This window comes from Scyliorhinus torazame, chromosome 3 (genome assembly GCF_047496885.1).
Source record: "Scyliorhinus torazame isolate Kashiwa2021f chromosome 3, sScyTor2.1, whole genome shotgun sequence".
Taxonomy (NCBI): Eukaryota; Metazoa; Chordata; class Chondrichthyes; order Carcharhiniformes; family Scyliorhinidae; genus Scyliorhinus; species Scyliorhinus torazame.
Window position 1 is genome coordinate 315154966 of NC_092709.1, and position 17110 is coordinate 315172075.

Genomic DNA, 17110 nt, shown 5'->3' on the forward strand with positions numbered 1-17110 from the left:
GTATTTGTGACTCACAAAATCAAATTATGTTTTCTTTGATGCTGGCATTTCAGGAATTGCATTCTATCCATTGTTCCATGATAAATGATACTGATATCCACCCTGTGTTCTGTCAACCATCAGTTGAAGACAAGTGAGCTATAACAAGGAAACCCATGAGGTAATTTGCTCTGTGGCTGTTACCTTTGCAGCAGCTGTGACCGCAGCCGTCGCCGCCACATTCAGTCCACGCCTTCCAAACTGCACCACAGCTTCATAGCTCCGGTCCTTGGCCTGGCTCAAGTAATCATCAATCTCCTGTGAGGAAAAATGTGGGGAAACATTACTGGCTTGGACAATAAGGCACAACCTTGGAAATAATTCAAGCATGTCAGTGTACAATTAATTTGTCCTGATTTTATTACGCTTCTACCCCTCTAAAAATGCTTTTATTTACCAGAAGGATGTCGAGGCTTTGGAGAGGGTGCAGAGGAGGTTTACCAGGATGTTGCCTGGTCTGGAGGGTGTTAGCTATGTGGAGAGGCTGAATAGACTCGGACTGTTTTCATTAGAACGACGGAGGTTGAGGGGTGACCTGACAGAGGTCTATAAGATGATATGGGGCATGGATAGGGTGGATGGGCAGGCACTCTTCCCCAGGGTGGAGGAGTCATGGGTTTATGGTCCATGGGGAAAAGTTTAGAGGAGATGTGCGAGGCACGATTTTACGCAGAGGGTGGTGAGTGTCTGGAACGCGTTGCCAGGGGAGGTTGTAGAAGCAGATACATTAACGGCGTTCAAAAGGCATCTTGACAAACATATGGATAGGATGGGGATAGAGGCATACGGCACAAGGAAGTGCTGAGGGTTTTGGCAAAGGTTGGTATCATGACCGGTACAGACTTGGAGGGCCGAAGGGCCTGTTCCTGTGCTGTATTGTTCTTTGTTTTGTTCTTAATTTGGGCATCTTGTACCGTCTGGCTTTCAGCCAAGACCAGAGTGCAACAATGCACTTTCAGACATTTCATTAGTGAACAACAAAGGATTTGTTTACAAGGATCTACAAGAGCAGCAGCATATCTGCAGCTAGCTCTGGAATGCCTCCTGCCTAAGAGAACTCTTCCCTTTGGAGTGATTCCCCACTCTGAGTCGCAATTAGTCACCCAGGCCAGGTGACCCTTACTCTGCTGTGTTGCCCTTAAAGGGACAATCACCACACAGAGATTTTCTGTATGATGGTGCAAAGAGAGTGATTCATTGATTCTCAGAACTTTGCAGGCTCAACAAACTCCCTGGAGACACCATCCAATTCACACAAACACTGATTTGAGGCCCAGATCTCTTCACAGATCAAAATTCACGGCTCCAAATTTCTCACCACACCGCATGAAAATTAAAATCCCTGATCCCACTCACACTTGAAGAGTAGAGGCTGATTTTCACTCCCCACACGAGGAATTGAGGTCCTGATTCATCCTGACCCTGAAGAATCAAACACCAAGTGGAATTTTCCATTTGGGAGACATTCCAGTTGATAGCAGGCGAAAAGGTCGGCGTGGTGTTTGTTGGGCAGCATGGCAAGTGAACACGTAGGGCCTTCTGCTTTCCAGCTCATTAATTATGCATCCATGTGGAACTTGGCGAATCTTGTGGTGGGGCGGGCAGTAATTTGCCTGGCCCTCTGTTACTTCATGGGGTGAAGGTCCTGGCGCTATATTTAAACAACACCCAGACAGACGTCCACTTATTGCAGACCAGGAGTGTTGTATTACTCCTACAGAGTCCTTGCGGCCACAGCTCAGCCTGGAGAAGCTGGCAGTTGTGAGCAACCATGATGTTATGAAACCCATGAGTCGGGTGAAATGTGGGCTTAACCATGGAGAGGAGGTCACAAGCGAGCACCTTTGACATCCCGTTACTTCATTAAGCTTAGGGTGTTCCTTTAGTCGGCCACATGTGCTGACCTTGAACTCCACCCACCCGAAGAGACCCTCCTCTCACCTTGACATATCTCACTAACTGATTAACTGCACGGTCAAAGCCAGATTTGAAAAATGGTGCTCGTTATCTTGCAGACTCGCTCCACCACCTTCTACCACAGATGCTGCCAGACCTGGGGAACCTTTCCGGCAGTTTCCGTTTGTATTCAATGCGAGGTCCCCAGGATGGAAATACACACTCACACACAGACACATACACACACACACACACACACACACAGACACAATGATCATTTTCTCTACTGTGTTAGAAAAGTCCTTGGGTATGTAAATCGGTCTGGATCTGAACAGGAAGAGGAATCGTGGCAGCACATTCATTTTGATCATCTGCAATCTCCCCACCGGGGAGTGGGAATGTGCACCACCTCTGCAGTTCCTTCTTTACTTCCTCCTCCAGTCTTGTCAAGTTCCATTTGTCGATCCGTGTCCAGTCGTGAGCAACTTGGATCCCCAGGCAGCGGAATTTGTTTTGGGCCTGTTTAATTGGCAGTCCCTCCAGCTCTGTATTTTTCCCTTGCGGGTTCACCGGGAAGATTTCACTTTTGCTCAGGTTGGGTTTGTAGCCTGAGAAAGCTCCAAGCTCTTTCAGGAGCCTCATGATCCCCTCCATGTTGCTTTGGGGGTCGGAGACGTAGAGGAGCAGGTCATCCGCACAAAGTGAGACTCTGTGTTCTCTGGATCCCCTTTCACTGTTCTGAGGGTGATCGCCAGTGGCTCGATTGCCAGGGCGAAGCGAGGAGAGTGGGCATCCCTGCCTTGTGCCTCTGTGCAGCTGGAAGTATTTAGTGCTGGTGGTGTTAGTCCGCGCACTCGCCAAGGGGGCGCTGTACAGAGGTTTCACCCATGCAGTGAACCATGCTCCAAGCCCATACTGCTCCAGTACCTGTATGAGGTACTTCCATTCGACTCTGTCGAAGGCCTTTTCTGCGTCCAGCGAGATGATCACCTCTGGTGAAGACTTGGAAATTGACTGTACTCTGGAACACCACAGTGCTGCAGCCCGACCTCCGCCACAGAAGATTGTTGCTTCATTTTGAAGCATCTTAATAGGAACATCAAACTGTTTAGCCCATCAATGTCATTTGTTGCCTTCCAGAATCTTATTACACAATGGAACAAAATAAAAATGTAACGAAGCTGCCGGGCAACATGACTATAATACCACTCAGCAATCACATGGCATGTTACGGTACATCAGGTGCTGTGATCCAAGTCGCACTGTCTAAGGATTTTAACTTAGACCTGAATGTTTGACACACGGGCTGCTATCATAAGAACATAAGAACTAGGAGCAGGAGTAGGCCACCTGGCCCCTCGAGCCTGCTCCATCATTCAATGAGATCATGGCTGATCGTTTGTGGACTCAGCTCCACTTTCCGGCCCGAACACCATAACCCTTAATCCCTTTATTCTTCAAAAAACTATCTATCTTTATCTTAAAAACATTTAATGAAGGAGCCTCTACTGCTTCACTGGGCAAGGAATTCCATAGATTCACAACCCTTTGGGTGAAGAAGTTCCTCCTAAACTCAGTCCTAAATCTACTTCCCCTTATTTTGAGGCTATGCCCCCTAGTTCTGCTTTCACCTGCCAGTGGAAACAACCTGCCCGCATCTATCCTATCTTTCCATAAAGATATTGAGGTGCAGTTCTTCAGGGTCATCATTAGGATTTTAATTCCAGATATTTATTGAATTTGAATTTCACCATCTGCAGTGATTTGAACCTGGGTCCTCAGAACATTACTCTCGGTCTCTGGTAGTCCAGTGACAATACCACTACGCCACCACCTCCCCCTAGCGGGGACAGTACTAATTCCACGCTGGTCATGGTAACTTCACGGAGTGAAAACCTGACTTTTCTAGTTGACTTGTTTATTCAATAGGTTTCCTGTGGCTGCTCTCAACAGACATCTCGACAACTGTGCAAATTCTGCTCCAGACTACTTTTAGCTTTGGCAGCCGAAAGTCAGTAAACATAACTGCTCAACTCTCAGCGTCTGTCAACAAGCTGGAGTGGTATCTGGGGCATCTATGACATCTTTGAACCTTACCATACCTGGCCTTCAGCCAGCGAGTTGAGAATAGAGACCAAATAGGACAGAGAGGTAAGCTCTGTACTAAGCAATAAACAGTCTCGACCAATCTCAGTTACTTTTTCACAACCAGACTTGGGAACTCCACTGACACTGGGGCCTCAACTGCTTAGAAATTATTTAATGATTTGGATGAAGTATTGTTGCTAAATTTGCTGACACAAGGATAGGTAGGAAAGTAAGTTGCGAAGAGAATACAAGGTGATAGAGACAGGTTAAGTGAGTGGTCAGAAAATCTAGCAAATGCAAGTATAATGTGGGAAAATGTGATCGTGCCCATTTTGGCAGGAAGAATAAAAAAAGAAGCTTGTTATCTCAATGGTGAGAGATTGCAGAGCTCTGCGATGAAGAGGTATTTGGGTGTACTGATGCATGAATCACAAAAGGTCAGGAGACAGGTACAGCAAGTAATTTGGAAAGCTAATACAATGTTAACCATTTATTGTGAGGGGGATTTAATATAAAAGTAGTGAGGTTAAGCTTCAGTTGTACAAGGAGGCCTCGTCTTGAGTACTGCGTACAATGTTGGTCTCCTAATTTAAGAAAGTCGTTCAGAGAAGGTTTATAAGACCTGAAATAGGTGGGTTGTTTTATGAGGGAAGGTTGGACAGGCTAGGCTTGTATCCACTGGAGTTTAGAAAAGTGAGAGGTGATTTGATTGAAACATGAGATGCAAAGGGACCTTGACAGGCTGGAGGGCAGCACGGTAGCACAGTGGTTAGAACTTTGCTTCACAGTGCTAGCGTCCCGGCTTGGGTCACTGTCTGTGCGGAGTCTGCATGTTCTCCCTGTGTCTGCGTGGGTTTCCTCCGGGTGCTCCGGTTTCCTCTCAAAGTCCCGAAAGATGAGCTTGTTAGGTGAATTGGACATTCTGAATTCTCCCTCTGTGTACCCGAACAGGCGCTGGAGTGTGGCGACTAGGGGATTTTCACAGTAACTTCATTGCAGCGTTAATGTAAGCCTACTTGTGACACTAATAAAGATTATTATTATTATGTGGAGAGGATGTTTCCACTTGTGGGGGAATCTGGAATTAGGAGTCATTGTTTAAAAATAAGGGATCACCGATTTAAGATAAAGATGAGGAGAAATATTTCCTCTCAGAGGGTAGTGTGTCTTGACTGATAGATTGATTTATTGCCACATTTACCAAAGTACCATGAAAAGTATTTTTCTGCGGCCAAGGGAACGTACACAGTATGTACATAGTAGACAAAAAGAATAATGGACAGAATTCTCTTCCTCAAATGGTGGTGGAAGCAAAATATTTGAATATTTTTAAGCAGAGAGAGATAGGCTCTTGATGAACAAGGGGCTGAAAGGTTATCAGGGTTAGGTAGGAATGTGGAGTTGCGGTTACAATCAGATCAGCCATAATCTTATTGAATGGGAGAGCAGGTTCGAAGGGGCTGAATGGCCTACTCCTGCTCCTAATTTGCATGTTCCTATGTGATAGAAGTGTTAACCAGTTCAATTCAATGAAGAACACAGGGATCTAAATTCAATATTGATGCTTCTGGGCAGCACGGTAGCATGGTGGTTAGCACAATTGCTTCACAGCTCCAGGGTCCCAGGTTCGATTCCTGGCTTGGGCCACTGTGCACGTTCTCCCCGTGTGTGCGTGGGATTCCTCCGGGTGCTCCGGTTTCCTCCCACAGTCCAAAGATGTGCAGGTTAGGTGTATTGGCCATGCTAAATTGCCCTTAGTGTCCAAAATTGCCCTTAGTGTTGGGTGGGGTTACTGGGTTATGGGGATAGGGTGGAGGTGTGGGCTTGGGTAGGGTGCTCTTTCAAAGAGCCGGTGCAGACTCAATGGGCCGAATGGCCTCCTTCTGCACTGTAAATTCTATGATTCTGCTTTTGAAACCAGCCTGATGGCCATGGGCATTCAGACCTCTGATAAATTGTTCAGGCCCTTTTTCCAGGTGACCCCGGTGACTCCTGCATCCATTTCTGATCTGGCTGCCAAAATACATACATGAAACCAAGTTGAATAATAACATTTTGGGATCTTGTTCAGCACGTTTTGAGTCCATTATCCGATTTATCAACAAGATTTTTAAAATCTTCATAATACAACCATGTAGTTTAAGACTGAAAGCAAATGGCTAGATTAATATTTTCCTTTCAGTTTACTAAGCAGACAATGGGAAAGGGACACTTTACTGTGTTACATGTTCATGATAATATCACCTTGGGCTTGCAGCGTTGCCAGGTTTCTGTATCTGATTTAAGCGTGAACAAATATTGTCGCAATCTGGTCTGTTTGAATTTGTAGGAGAGGTAGTGGGAGTCCTACATAAGTTTCAACTGACAGAAACCCTTTGCAAAGATCAAGACGTTAGAACATTCCTGTTGGCGGATGAAGGACTGCAACTTAAGATCATCAGCAAAAGATTAGGTGGATTGGCCACGCTAAATTGACCCTTAGGGTGACATCGCTGGAATAGGTCGGGGAATTGGGCCTAGGTAGGGTGGTCTTTCGAAGGGTTGGTGCAGATTTGATGGACCCAATGGCCTCCTTCTGCACTGTCGGGATTCTATTTTTAAAAAAGCAACGCCGACATGGGGAAAAATCTTTTTATGCAGTGGATGGTTCGGATCTGGAATACACTGCCTGAGAGTGAGGTGGAGGCAGGTTCAACGGAGGCCCTTCTAAAGAGAATTGGATATCTGTAAAAAATAAATTCAGGGTTACGGGGAAAAGACGGCTGAGTGAGTTGCTCTTACCGAGAGCTGACATGGACACAAAAGGCCAAATAGGCTCCTTCAGTGCTGTAACCATTCTATGATTCTAAGATGGTTAGAGTTTAAGGGTGCCCAGACATAAAAGAATATCAAGGGGAGGATTTTGGAGGCCTCCCCAGGTGGGGAGACCTGTAAAATTCTCTGTGGCTTTTCCACCACCCACCTATGCACTCTTGGCATGTCCACAATTTTGCAGGGGGGATGCAGTGAGTGAGGCTTAGGCCAGCCCACTTACCCTCACCCAATTGGGGCCCTTAATTGGTTCACCCCACCTGCGCTTGGGCTTTGGGTGGAAGATGGGGAGGCATTTCCATTACTAGTCTAATATCTGGGCTTCCCAGGTGACCCTTCCCTCCCTGATCTTCAAATCACAACTCCCCAAACCGCTCACAAGCTCCAATGAAGCTTGGAAAGTAGAATGAAGTTCACCACATTGACTCTTACCAACTTTTACACCATAGAAAGCATCCTATCTGGCTGCATCACAGCCTGGTATGGCAACTGCTCGGCCCAATACAGCAAGAACTTTCAGAGAGTCGTGAACACAGCCCAGTCCATCACACGAACCTGCCTCCCATCCATTGACTCTTTCTACACCTCCCGCTGCCTGGGGAAAATCAAAGTCCCCTCCCACCCGGCTTACTCACTCTTCCAACTTCTTCCATCGGGCAGGAGATACAAAAGTCTGAGAACACACGCAAACAGATTCAAAAACAGCTTCTTCCCCGCTGTTACCAGCCTCCCAAACGATCCTCTTTTGGACTGGACTGATCGCTCCACACATCTTCTCTACTGAGTAGCACTGTACTCCTTTATGTTTTACCCGATGTCTGTGTTTATGTATTTACATGATGTATTTTATGTTTGCGCTATTATGTATTTTCTTTTCATGTCCGGAATGATCTGTCTGAGCTGCACGCAGAACAATACTTTTCACTGTAACTGGGTACACGTGACACTGAACAAATCCAATGCAATCTAACCCAAAGACGCAAGCAAACGCCTTTGAAAGACCCGATGCAAGCGATTCCTGACTCCGATCTTCTGCAAAACTCCTACACAACCCTAAACCACATCCACACAAGCCATGGCCGCTGCGAATGATTGAAACACAAGTCGAAAATGTTAAAACTTTTACAATCAGATCGGCCAGGACCTTATTGAATGGGGAAGCAGGGTCAAGGGGCTGAGTGGCCAACTCCAGTTCCTAATTCCTATGTTCATATACAATAGAGGATTAAATAGGAGCAAGTTTTCAAACTGTATGCGATTGTTGTCACCCGGAACAGAGCAGGAGAACATAGAACTCAAAGTCTGATTCACAAATACGAAAGGAACATCACAGTGATGACTGTTACCCCAAAATCACAGTTTTTGCCTTAGCCACCATAATATAAAATTAATAGCTTTTGCTTTACATCTACATCAGCAATAAGAAAGAGAGAAGTATGCAACCAAAGACTTTCATTCCATAAGTGCATAAGACATAGGAGCAGAATTAGGCCACTCGGCCCATCGAGTCTGCTCCGCCATTTGATCATGGCTGATATTTTCTCATCCCCCATTCTCCTGCCTTCTCCCCATAACCCCTGATCCCCTTATTAATCAAGAACCTATCTATCTCGGCCTCGGCCCAAGTGACACATGACTTGCTCACGGACAGTCTATGTGAGTTAAGACGGCACGTTGGCACAGTGGTTAGCACTGTTGCCTCACAGCGCCAAAGACATGCTCGATTCCAACCTTGGGTGACTGTGTGTTGTTTGCACTTTCTCCCCGTGTCTGCGTGAGTTTCCTCCGGCTGCTCCGGTTTCCTCCCACAGTCCTAAGATGTGCAGGTTAGGTGGATTGGCCATGCTAAATTGCCCCCTTAGTGTCCAAAGATGTGCAGGTTAGGTTGGGTTATGGGAATAATGCAGGGGAGTGAACATAGGTAGAGTTGGAGGGTTGGTGCAGACTCAATGGGCCGAATGGCCACCTTCTGCACTGTAGGGATTCAATGGATATTAAAGGAATTGATACGATAGATAGAGAAACTATTTCCGATGGGGGGGAAATCCAGAACATGTGGACATAACCCTGAAGAATGAGCTATTGAAGATAGGTCAGTTTAAAATTTTAAATCTGTGATCAATAGCTTTTGGTGGGGTACGGGTATTAAGGGTTACAGAAGGAACGTCGATGGAATTAAAACCTAGCTGAATGGCAGAACAGGCTTGAGGGGCTGAATGGCCTACTCCTCCTGCTCCGAGTCTGATTGCTTTCTGTGCTTAAAACCAATTCTTTAGAAAATAGAAGTCACGTCATAGGTTTTCTCACCTGCTCTTTAGAAGAGAGCGTTGGGTGCACAAACTTCCTGTAGAGAACGCTGGAGCCTTTTGTGTAAGGGGAGAGCAGCCAAATGACAAAAGCAATTTTCAGTTCATAATAAAATGGAAACCTGCGGGGACAAGCGGAGAAACCTCTGTGATTATACAATTCAAATACCACCAGGCCAGCTTCACATACATCACAAGACAGAAGTTAAACGGTGATCCTCAAACATAACTCGATACTTGCTAACCCCTCATGTTCTTCACCTGCTCGCACAGTCACATACGCACACCTATACACTCACGTGGGTGGGTTTTAAAACTGAGTGAGTTTTATGTGGACAAGGGACAGACAGGCAAATGTAAAATATTCTGAGCGGCTGGACAGAGTAGGTGGGAAGAATCTGGTCCAGCTCGTAAAAGGATCAAGAACGAGAGGGCGGGGCATCACTGTGGCACAGTGGTTAGCACTGAGGTCTACGGCGCTGAGGACCTGGGTTTGAATCCCGGCCTTGGGTCACTGTCCGTGTGGAGTTTGCACATTCTCCCCATGTCTGTGTGGGTTTCACCCCTACAACCCAAAGATGTGCAGGTTAGGTGAATTGGCCGCGCTAAATTGCCCCTTAATTTGGAAAAAAAATAATTGGTAACTCTAAATTTAAAAACAAAAGATCGAGAGGGCACAGATTTAAAGTGATTTGCCAATCATGAATAAGTGATATGAGAAAACACTTTTTTTCAATATAAATTTAGAGTACCCAATTCTTTTTTTTCCAATCAAGGGGCAATTTAATGTGGCCAATCCCACCTACCTGCACATCTTTTTGGGTTCATAGAATCATAGAATTTACAGTGCAGGTTGTGGGGGTGGGACCCACGCAGACACGGGGAGAATGTGCAAACTCCACAAGGACAGTGACCCGGGGCCGGGATCGAAAACCCTTTTTCACACAGTGAGTGGTTCAGGTCTGGAATACGCTGCAGGTGGCGGCAGGTTCAATCGAGGCATTCAAGAGGGCATTACTTGAACAGAAACAATGTGCTGGGGTAGGGGGAAAAGGCAGCGGAATGGCACTAAGTCACAAAGCTCATTTGGAAGTCCAGTGCAGATATGTTGGGGCAAATGGCCTCCGTCTGCACCGTAACAATTCTGTGACTCTTTGATCCTCAATAGCAGAATCAACAAGCTGTGATTAACCACGTGCCCAAAACTCATTTTGAACAACATGGATTGACTTAGTACAGTCAGCACAGATTTTCAAAAGGTAAATAGTTTGATAAACTGAGCAGATTTATTTTGGTAAAATAAGAGACTGTGTTGATGAAGAAAATGCATTGACAGGTGCCCAGGTTGCTGTACTGAAGGCTTTCCGATGAAAATAAGTGTGCATATATTAAAGGGAAACTTGCAGCATGGTAGAAAATTGGCCAAAAGACAGAAAATACCAAGTAGCAGTAGATGGGATGTTTTTCAGACGGGAAGGATGTAAACATTATGGTGCCCTGGGATCAGTTGGGACAGTTTTATGTGTAAATGAACTGAATTTGGATATCAGGGCACAACATCAACATTTGCAGATGGCACAAACATGTGTGACGTGATTAACCGCAAAGAGGACTGCAAGAAAAGTCAGAAGGTGACAAGTGGGCATATTGATGACAGGTGAAATTAAACACGGAAAAATGATTCTCCCAGCCGGCGCGGCTTCAGCGAATCCCGCCCAGCGTTTTTCTTACTTCCACTGGATGATTTATTTTGTTATATATGTGAAATCAGGAGTTTACCAAATCAGATTATAACGCCAAAGTCTGGGAGCAGGATGGCACAATGGGTAACACTGGCCTTTCACCTCTGGGATCATAGTGCAAATCTACAATCGAATAAGGCAATGAAGATTGACCGACTGTAAGACTCCTGTGTGAAAAGCAGTGTGGGGCTCTACAGAGCAAAACTTCAAATTCATCACGCATTGGCAATATATTCTAGACAGGGCTCAGGATGGTTGAAGTGGGAAGATGCCATGTTGATTAGAGGAAGTTTTGGCACCCAACTCCTTATGCATTTGTTACATTTAATAAGGACATAAGAAAGTGGGTCATACAGCTCCTCGAGCAAGCTCCACCATTCAATAGTATCACGGCTGATTTATTACCTCAATGCACCATCCTGCCCTATCCCCATATTGCTTGATTTCCCACTTGAAATAGAAAATGTCCAATTCACTTGCGCTGATGAGCTCTGAAGAAGAGATTGGAAATAAGTTCCTGCTCCCCATCTGGTTTTTCTCTGTGCTCTATGCCCAGGTGATCCAGTATGCACATGGTCAGGAATAGGTCAATCTGCCCCTTTGGTTTTTCTCTAACTGTCCGATCAAAACACACCCACTATTAGTTGAGTATGTTGTGTGGGTGATCAGACCTCCACTGGCTCTTTGATAGGACTGCAGACCTAGGCCCATTGTCCATTTCCCTGCTCTTTCCACACAGCCTGCAGATTTCTCCTTTCCTGTCATGATAAATTTCCCAGTTCCCATAGTCTGTTCTAATCATTAAAGCTTCTCATCCACAGGACTATCTGGTGAATCTTTCCTGTACCCTCTCCATGGCCCTGATATTCTTCCAAAAGTACCCACCAAAAACTGCATCCTAACCAATGAGTAGTGTGTGTCTGGCATTACCTCTTTTCTTTTATGTTTCATACCTTTATTTATAAAACATAAGAACGGTTTATTTTTAACAGCCGTATCAACTTGTCCTCGTATGGTTAAAGGTTGGACTGTGTGAGCGAGTCGGCTCCTTGTAAAATTTTATAATTTTGTAGATATTTTTCCTCCTTTCCTCTTAAAATGTGGCACCTAACATCGGCGGTCGCACCATTTTTTCACGCGACGACGGTCCGACCTCTCCGAGGTGCGGAGAATTGCTGCCGCCGATTCTCCGGCCCGGATGGGACGAGCGGCCGCACGTAAACGGCCTAGTCCCGCCGGCGCCGTCCACACTTGGTCGCTGCCAGCGGGTACTCGTCGCGAAGGCTTTGGGGGGGGGGGGGGGGCGGCCTGTGGGGAGGGGAGAGGGGGGGCTCCGTTCCTGGGGGGCCTCCGATGGGGTCTGGCCCGCGATCGGGGCTCATGATCGGCGGGCCGGCCTCTCTCCCCCCCCCCCCCCCCCCCCCCCCCCCCCCCCCCGGGCCTACTTCCTTGCACGACCAGCCCCAGAACCCCGGCGCCATGTTGGTGAGGGGCCGGAGCGCTCCGCGAGGCTACCGCGCATGCGTCGGTTGGCACCACTGCGCATGTCGTCATTGGCGCCGGCGCAACCGCGCATGCGCGGATCCCGCGGCGCCCAGTTCGCGCCGGGATCTGCGGCTGGAGTGTCGCGAACCACTCCAGCGCCGTGCTGGCCCCCTGTAGGGGCCAGAATTCGACGTGGGAGCGTCCTGTTCACGCCGTCGTAAAACGCGGCGGCATTTGCGACGGCGTGGACACTCTGCCTCCATTTTGGAGAATCCCGCCCTCTGTCTCCTGCCAATGCAGGATATTTTCACAAGATGGCCGCCATTACCCAATTGTGCATGCGCAACGGTTTACATGTGCACAGAAATCCAATGGTGTCGTGCCTGTCAGGCCAGCGGGGCAATGGAACACGGATCCAGAGCTGACATCAATTTCAGAGAATTTAATTCCCCACACGATCAAAAGAAAATGCTCCACTATCCTGGGAAAACTCCATCCCTAAGGTCTGGGCTGTGTGTCAAGCAGGGAAAGCCCCAGGAAAGTAGAAATGATATTAATGTCGCGGCTGGAGAGAAAAGCACGGTCGGGGGCAGATCATGATTATACATAGATACTTAGAATATAGGAGCAGGAGGAGGCCTTTTGGCCCTTCGAGCCTGCTCCGCCATTTATCACGAACATGGTTGAACTTCCAACTCAATATCCTAATCCTGCTTTCTCTCCATAGCCTTTGATCCCATTCGCCCCAAGCGCTATATTTAGCCGCCTCTTGAATATATTCAATGTTTTAGCATCAACTACTTCCTGTGGTAATGAGTCCGACGGGCTCACCACTCTTTGGGTCAAGAAATGTCTCCTCATCTCTGTCTGAAATGGTTCACCCTGAATCCTCAGGCTGTAACCCCTGGTTCTGGACACACCCACCATCGAGGACATCTTCCTTGCATCTACCTTGTCCAGTCCTGTTAGAATTTTATAAGTCTCTATGAGATCCCCCCCTCATTCTTCTGAACTCCAGCGAGAACAATCCCAACCTAGTCAATCTCTCCTCATATGACAGTCCCGCCATCCCTGGAATCAGGATTGGGGAGTTCCTTGAGAAGCTGAAACAAGTGACTGTGTTAGGGTCACATGCCATTACATTATTATACATCAAGATTCCTATAACGGTTAATATTACATTAAATGCCCATTTCCATTTCCCAATTTTATACAAGAAGTCTTTTCACACTGGCAAGAAGTGAGATGGTCGAAGAAATACACACTTCCTGGTTTCAGGACCATAACCTTGCCCAATGCTCCTGAACACCACCCAGATTAAAACTCTGCACATGCATGGCTTGGACAACAAATGTAGCCTAAGAAGAGCGGCACGGTGGTGCAGTGGTTAACACTGCTGCCTCACAGCGCCAAGGACTCGGGTTCGATCCCGGCCCTGGTTCACTGTCCGTGTGGAGTTTACACATTCTCCCCGTGTCTGCGTGGGTCTCACCCCCACAGCCCAAAGATGTGCAGATTAGGAGGACTGGCCATGCTAAATTGCCCCTTAGTTGGACAAAAAAAGAATTGGGCACTTAAAATTTAAAAAAAACAAATGTAGCCTAAGGAAAATCAGATTTAGTGCTGGGTTTTGTTGTCAGTGTGCCATTAGCAGGGCAGAGGTCTCGACACTTCATAACCCATCCATAACAGTGGGCAGCACGGTAGCACAAGTGGATAGCACTGTGGCTTCACAGCGCCAGGGTCCCAGGTTCGATTCCCCGCTGGGTCACTGTCTGTGCGGAGTCTGCACGTTCTCCCCATGTCTGCGTGGGTTTCCTCCGGGTGCTCCGGTTTCCTCCCACAGCCCAAAAACGTGCAGGCTAGGTGGATTGGCCATGATAAATTGCCCTTAGTGCCCAAAAGGTTAGGAGGGGTTATTGGGTGAGAGCTTAAGTGGGTCGGTGCAGACTCGATGGGCCGAATGGCTTTCTTCTGCACTGTATATTCTATGTTCTATGATCCACGAATTGATAATTGTCTACAATCCATGCTGAGCCACCATTGAATAACAACAATAAGACAATCTTACCAGGAAAGAAATAGATCTGTGAAGGTTTCTGCTGTGGTGAACAGTGCAAATATGATCCAGTACATCATCCATTTTACCTGGGTTAATAAGATAAATATAAAACAAGATTTGATCAAACTATATCTTTCCAAAGACATGAATGCAAAATGGAAAATGCTGCGACAAATTAATCTTAACTATATGTAAGTCAGGTTTCCCATGGCTTTTCTGAATTCATTCACGGGAAGTGTCTGTTGTTGGCCTATTTATTGTCCATTGCGAATAGTCCTTGGAAAGGTGGTGGGGAGCTGCCTCATAAACCGCTGTAGTCCATGTTGTTAAGCGGCTCCAACAGTGCTGCTGCGGATTTTGACCCAACGACAGTGAAGGAACGGTATTATAGTTCCAAACCATGAAGGTGTGTGACTTGAAGGGGAACTTGGTGGTGTTCCCAGATGGCTGCTCCTTTTGTCCTTGTAGCCAGGAGAGATTGTTGGTTTAGGGGAGACTTAAATACTCTCAGCAGGGATTTACTTCATGTGAAACAGTTTGACGTATTCTTTTAGATTTGTCACCTGTCGGACAATCTCACCACAGAAGCTGATTTTTCCCCCCATTTATCCTGCAGCAAGACTGGTCACTTTTTATTTGTAATCGAAACAACAGCTGCAGTTCAATAGGAAACAAGGGTATCAGCTGTTGGGAGTACATCTGGACAGTTCTTCTCATTAGATTCTGGCTTCAAGGGAAACTTTGAGTGATTGAAAATTGTACCTAATTTATTGTTTAAAAATAAATCACTGGCCACCAACTACAGATAGCACTCATTGCTAGCAGTAAGCAAGTATTTACATTAATTTACTAAACAAAGGGTAGTTTGTTCAACACAAATGTGAATGATAAAGCAGCCACATAACTGGACTGTGTTTTGTTCACACTGTGATTTCCATACTAGATTTCATGGTTGCTGTTGTCAAATTTCTCTTTATGCAATTCAAAATTAAGTGTCAAGATTTTAAAAATTCAATTGCCCAATGGTCCCAATCCCAACTCATTTCAACTGCAGACAGTCTCCTGTAAAGCAAGTCTCTGCGCGTTTTAACTGGAACATTTCTAAGTGCCACTTTGGGTGCGTTTGGCGGGGTGTTTCTCGACAGCCGCATTGGCGAGGCCACGGCCCGCATTTAACAGCACTTAATACCGAAAATGAGCCCCCGCGCGCATCTCACCATCACTGACTGTCTCACCATCTGATTCGCCAGACTCGCATCTCAGCATCTCGCAGCTCACAAGGGGGAGCTGCTTGTGAACACCGCCTCACCACTCACTCCCAACTCAACACACAAGGATGGCAGCACGCAGACCTGCTCCTCGCTTTGGGGATGCTGACCAGGCCAGGCTTCTCGACGCTGTGAAAGAGAGAAGGACCTGCAGCAGGGTCAGCAATGCCGCCTGGGAGGCAGTGACAATGGCTGTCAGTGTGGGCAGCATGACCAAGAGGACTGCCATCCAATGACAGAAGAAGACCAATGACCTTCACCGAGCTGCATGCAAGATACCACCTCTCTCCTGGTATCAGTTCTGCCTGCCACCCCTCAAATTTCCAACCCCGACCGCACCCCCAGTAATTCACTGGCTGACACCTTGCACCCTCCCCACATCCGATCTTCATGTTTGTTCGTCAGAACCCCCTGGCACTCACCAGCACAACCCCTTCATGTCCAGTTACAGTTCCCACACATACCACGTGCTGTCGACCCCCCGATCCATCAAGCGTGTAGCTCTCAATGCCCACTCTTTGTCCCCACAGCAGAATATAGCCCATAATAAGCAGGAAAGGGCCCAGATGGGAGGGGGAGTGCGAGAGATTTGAGACCTTGCCCTCTTTGAGGATCGCGCCCTGGAAATCAAGGGGTTGCCTGAGGAGCGAGCAGTCACCGGTAGCGAAGTTGGCTTGCTCCAGAGAGGTGAGGATCCACTGCCCCCTTATCCAGATGACCTGTCTCAAGTGAGTTGTTCATGTCAGACAAAATGATCCTTCCCTCTCACTGACCACATGTCAATTCTCTCACAGGATAATGGTGTGTGGGGGGAGAGCCCGAGCGCTCGGGTGGTAGACAGACAGGCGCCAAGGGCAGGGGTCAGCGTAGCTAGCGTAGGTCAGGGGGCCCCAGGGAGAGTAGGAGGAGGGGCGGGCTAGGGCCAAGCGCAGGGCTGGCCTGGCAGGTCAAGCCTCAGGGGGTAGGGGAAGTTGGGAGAGGGCAGCCAGGAAGGAGAGCAGAGAAGACTTAAATGGGCAAGGGAGGGGGGGGGGGGGGGGTCGAGGGATCCCCGGGGCAGAAGGTCGCTTGCAGACTCTCAGGGAACAGCGCAGGAAACCAACAGCAGCGGCACCTTGGGGGGGGAGTTACAAATTAGTTTTAAATAAAAAATTCCCCCCCCCCCAAAAAAAATTCTCTCACAGGATCTCTATCTGATGGGGCCATCCATCTGGAGTCATTCCTCCCCTCTCCCGCCTCCCAAGAGACCACCTTGGAGGAGAAATCCGAGGCAACCACCATCAAGGCGTCACTGTTTTCACCCCCACCTTCCACTGAGGCAGAGACACACAACTCGGTGGGCGACATTAGTGGACAGGCTTCTGGTGCACATCAGGTCGAAGCAGGAATATCGAAGGGAGTCAGCAGTCATCT

The 17110-nt window shown here is 47.4% G+C and overlaps 1 protein-coding gene across 3 annotated transcripts in view; it reads right to left on the reverse strand.

The window, feature by feature from the left end:
• The window catches only part of LOC140409247 (receptor expression-enhancing protein 1-like), a 142167-nt gene that overhangs the window by 61675 nt on the left and 63382 nt on the right, over positions 1-17110 (reverse strand). For all 3 annotated transcript variants that reach the window (XM_072497577.1, XM_072497575.1, XM_072497578.1), the window contains exons 3-5: positions 14439-14515; positions 9142-9262; positions 184-297 (exon numbers count right to left, since the gene is read on the reverse strand). In XM_072497577.1, the coding sequence (XP_072353678.1) occupies positions 184-297; positions 9142-9262; positions 14439-14515 (312 nt within the window). The remainder of the gene's footprint in view (positions 1-183; positions 298-9141; positions 9263-14438; positions 14516-17110) is intronic.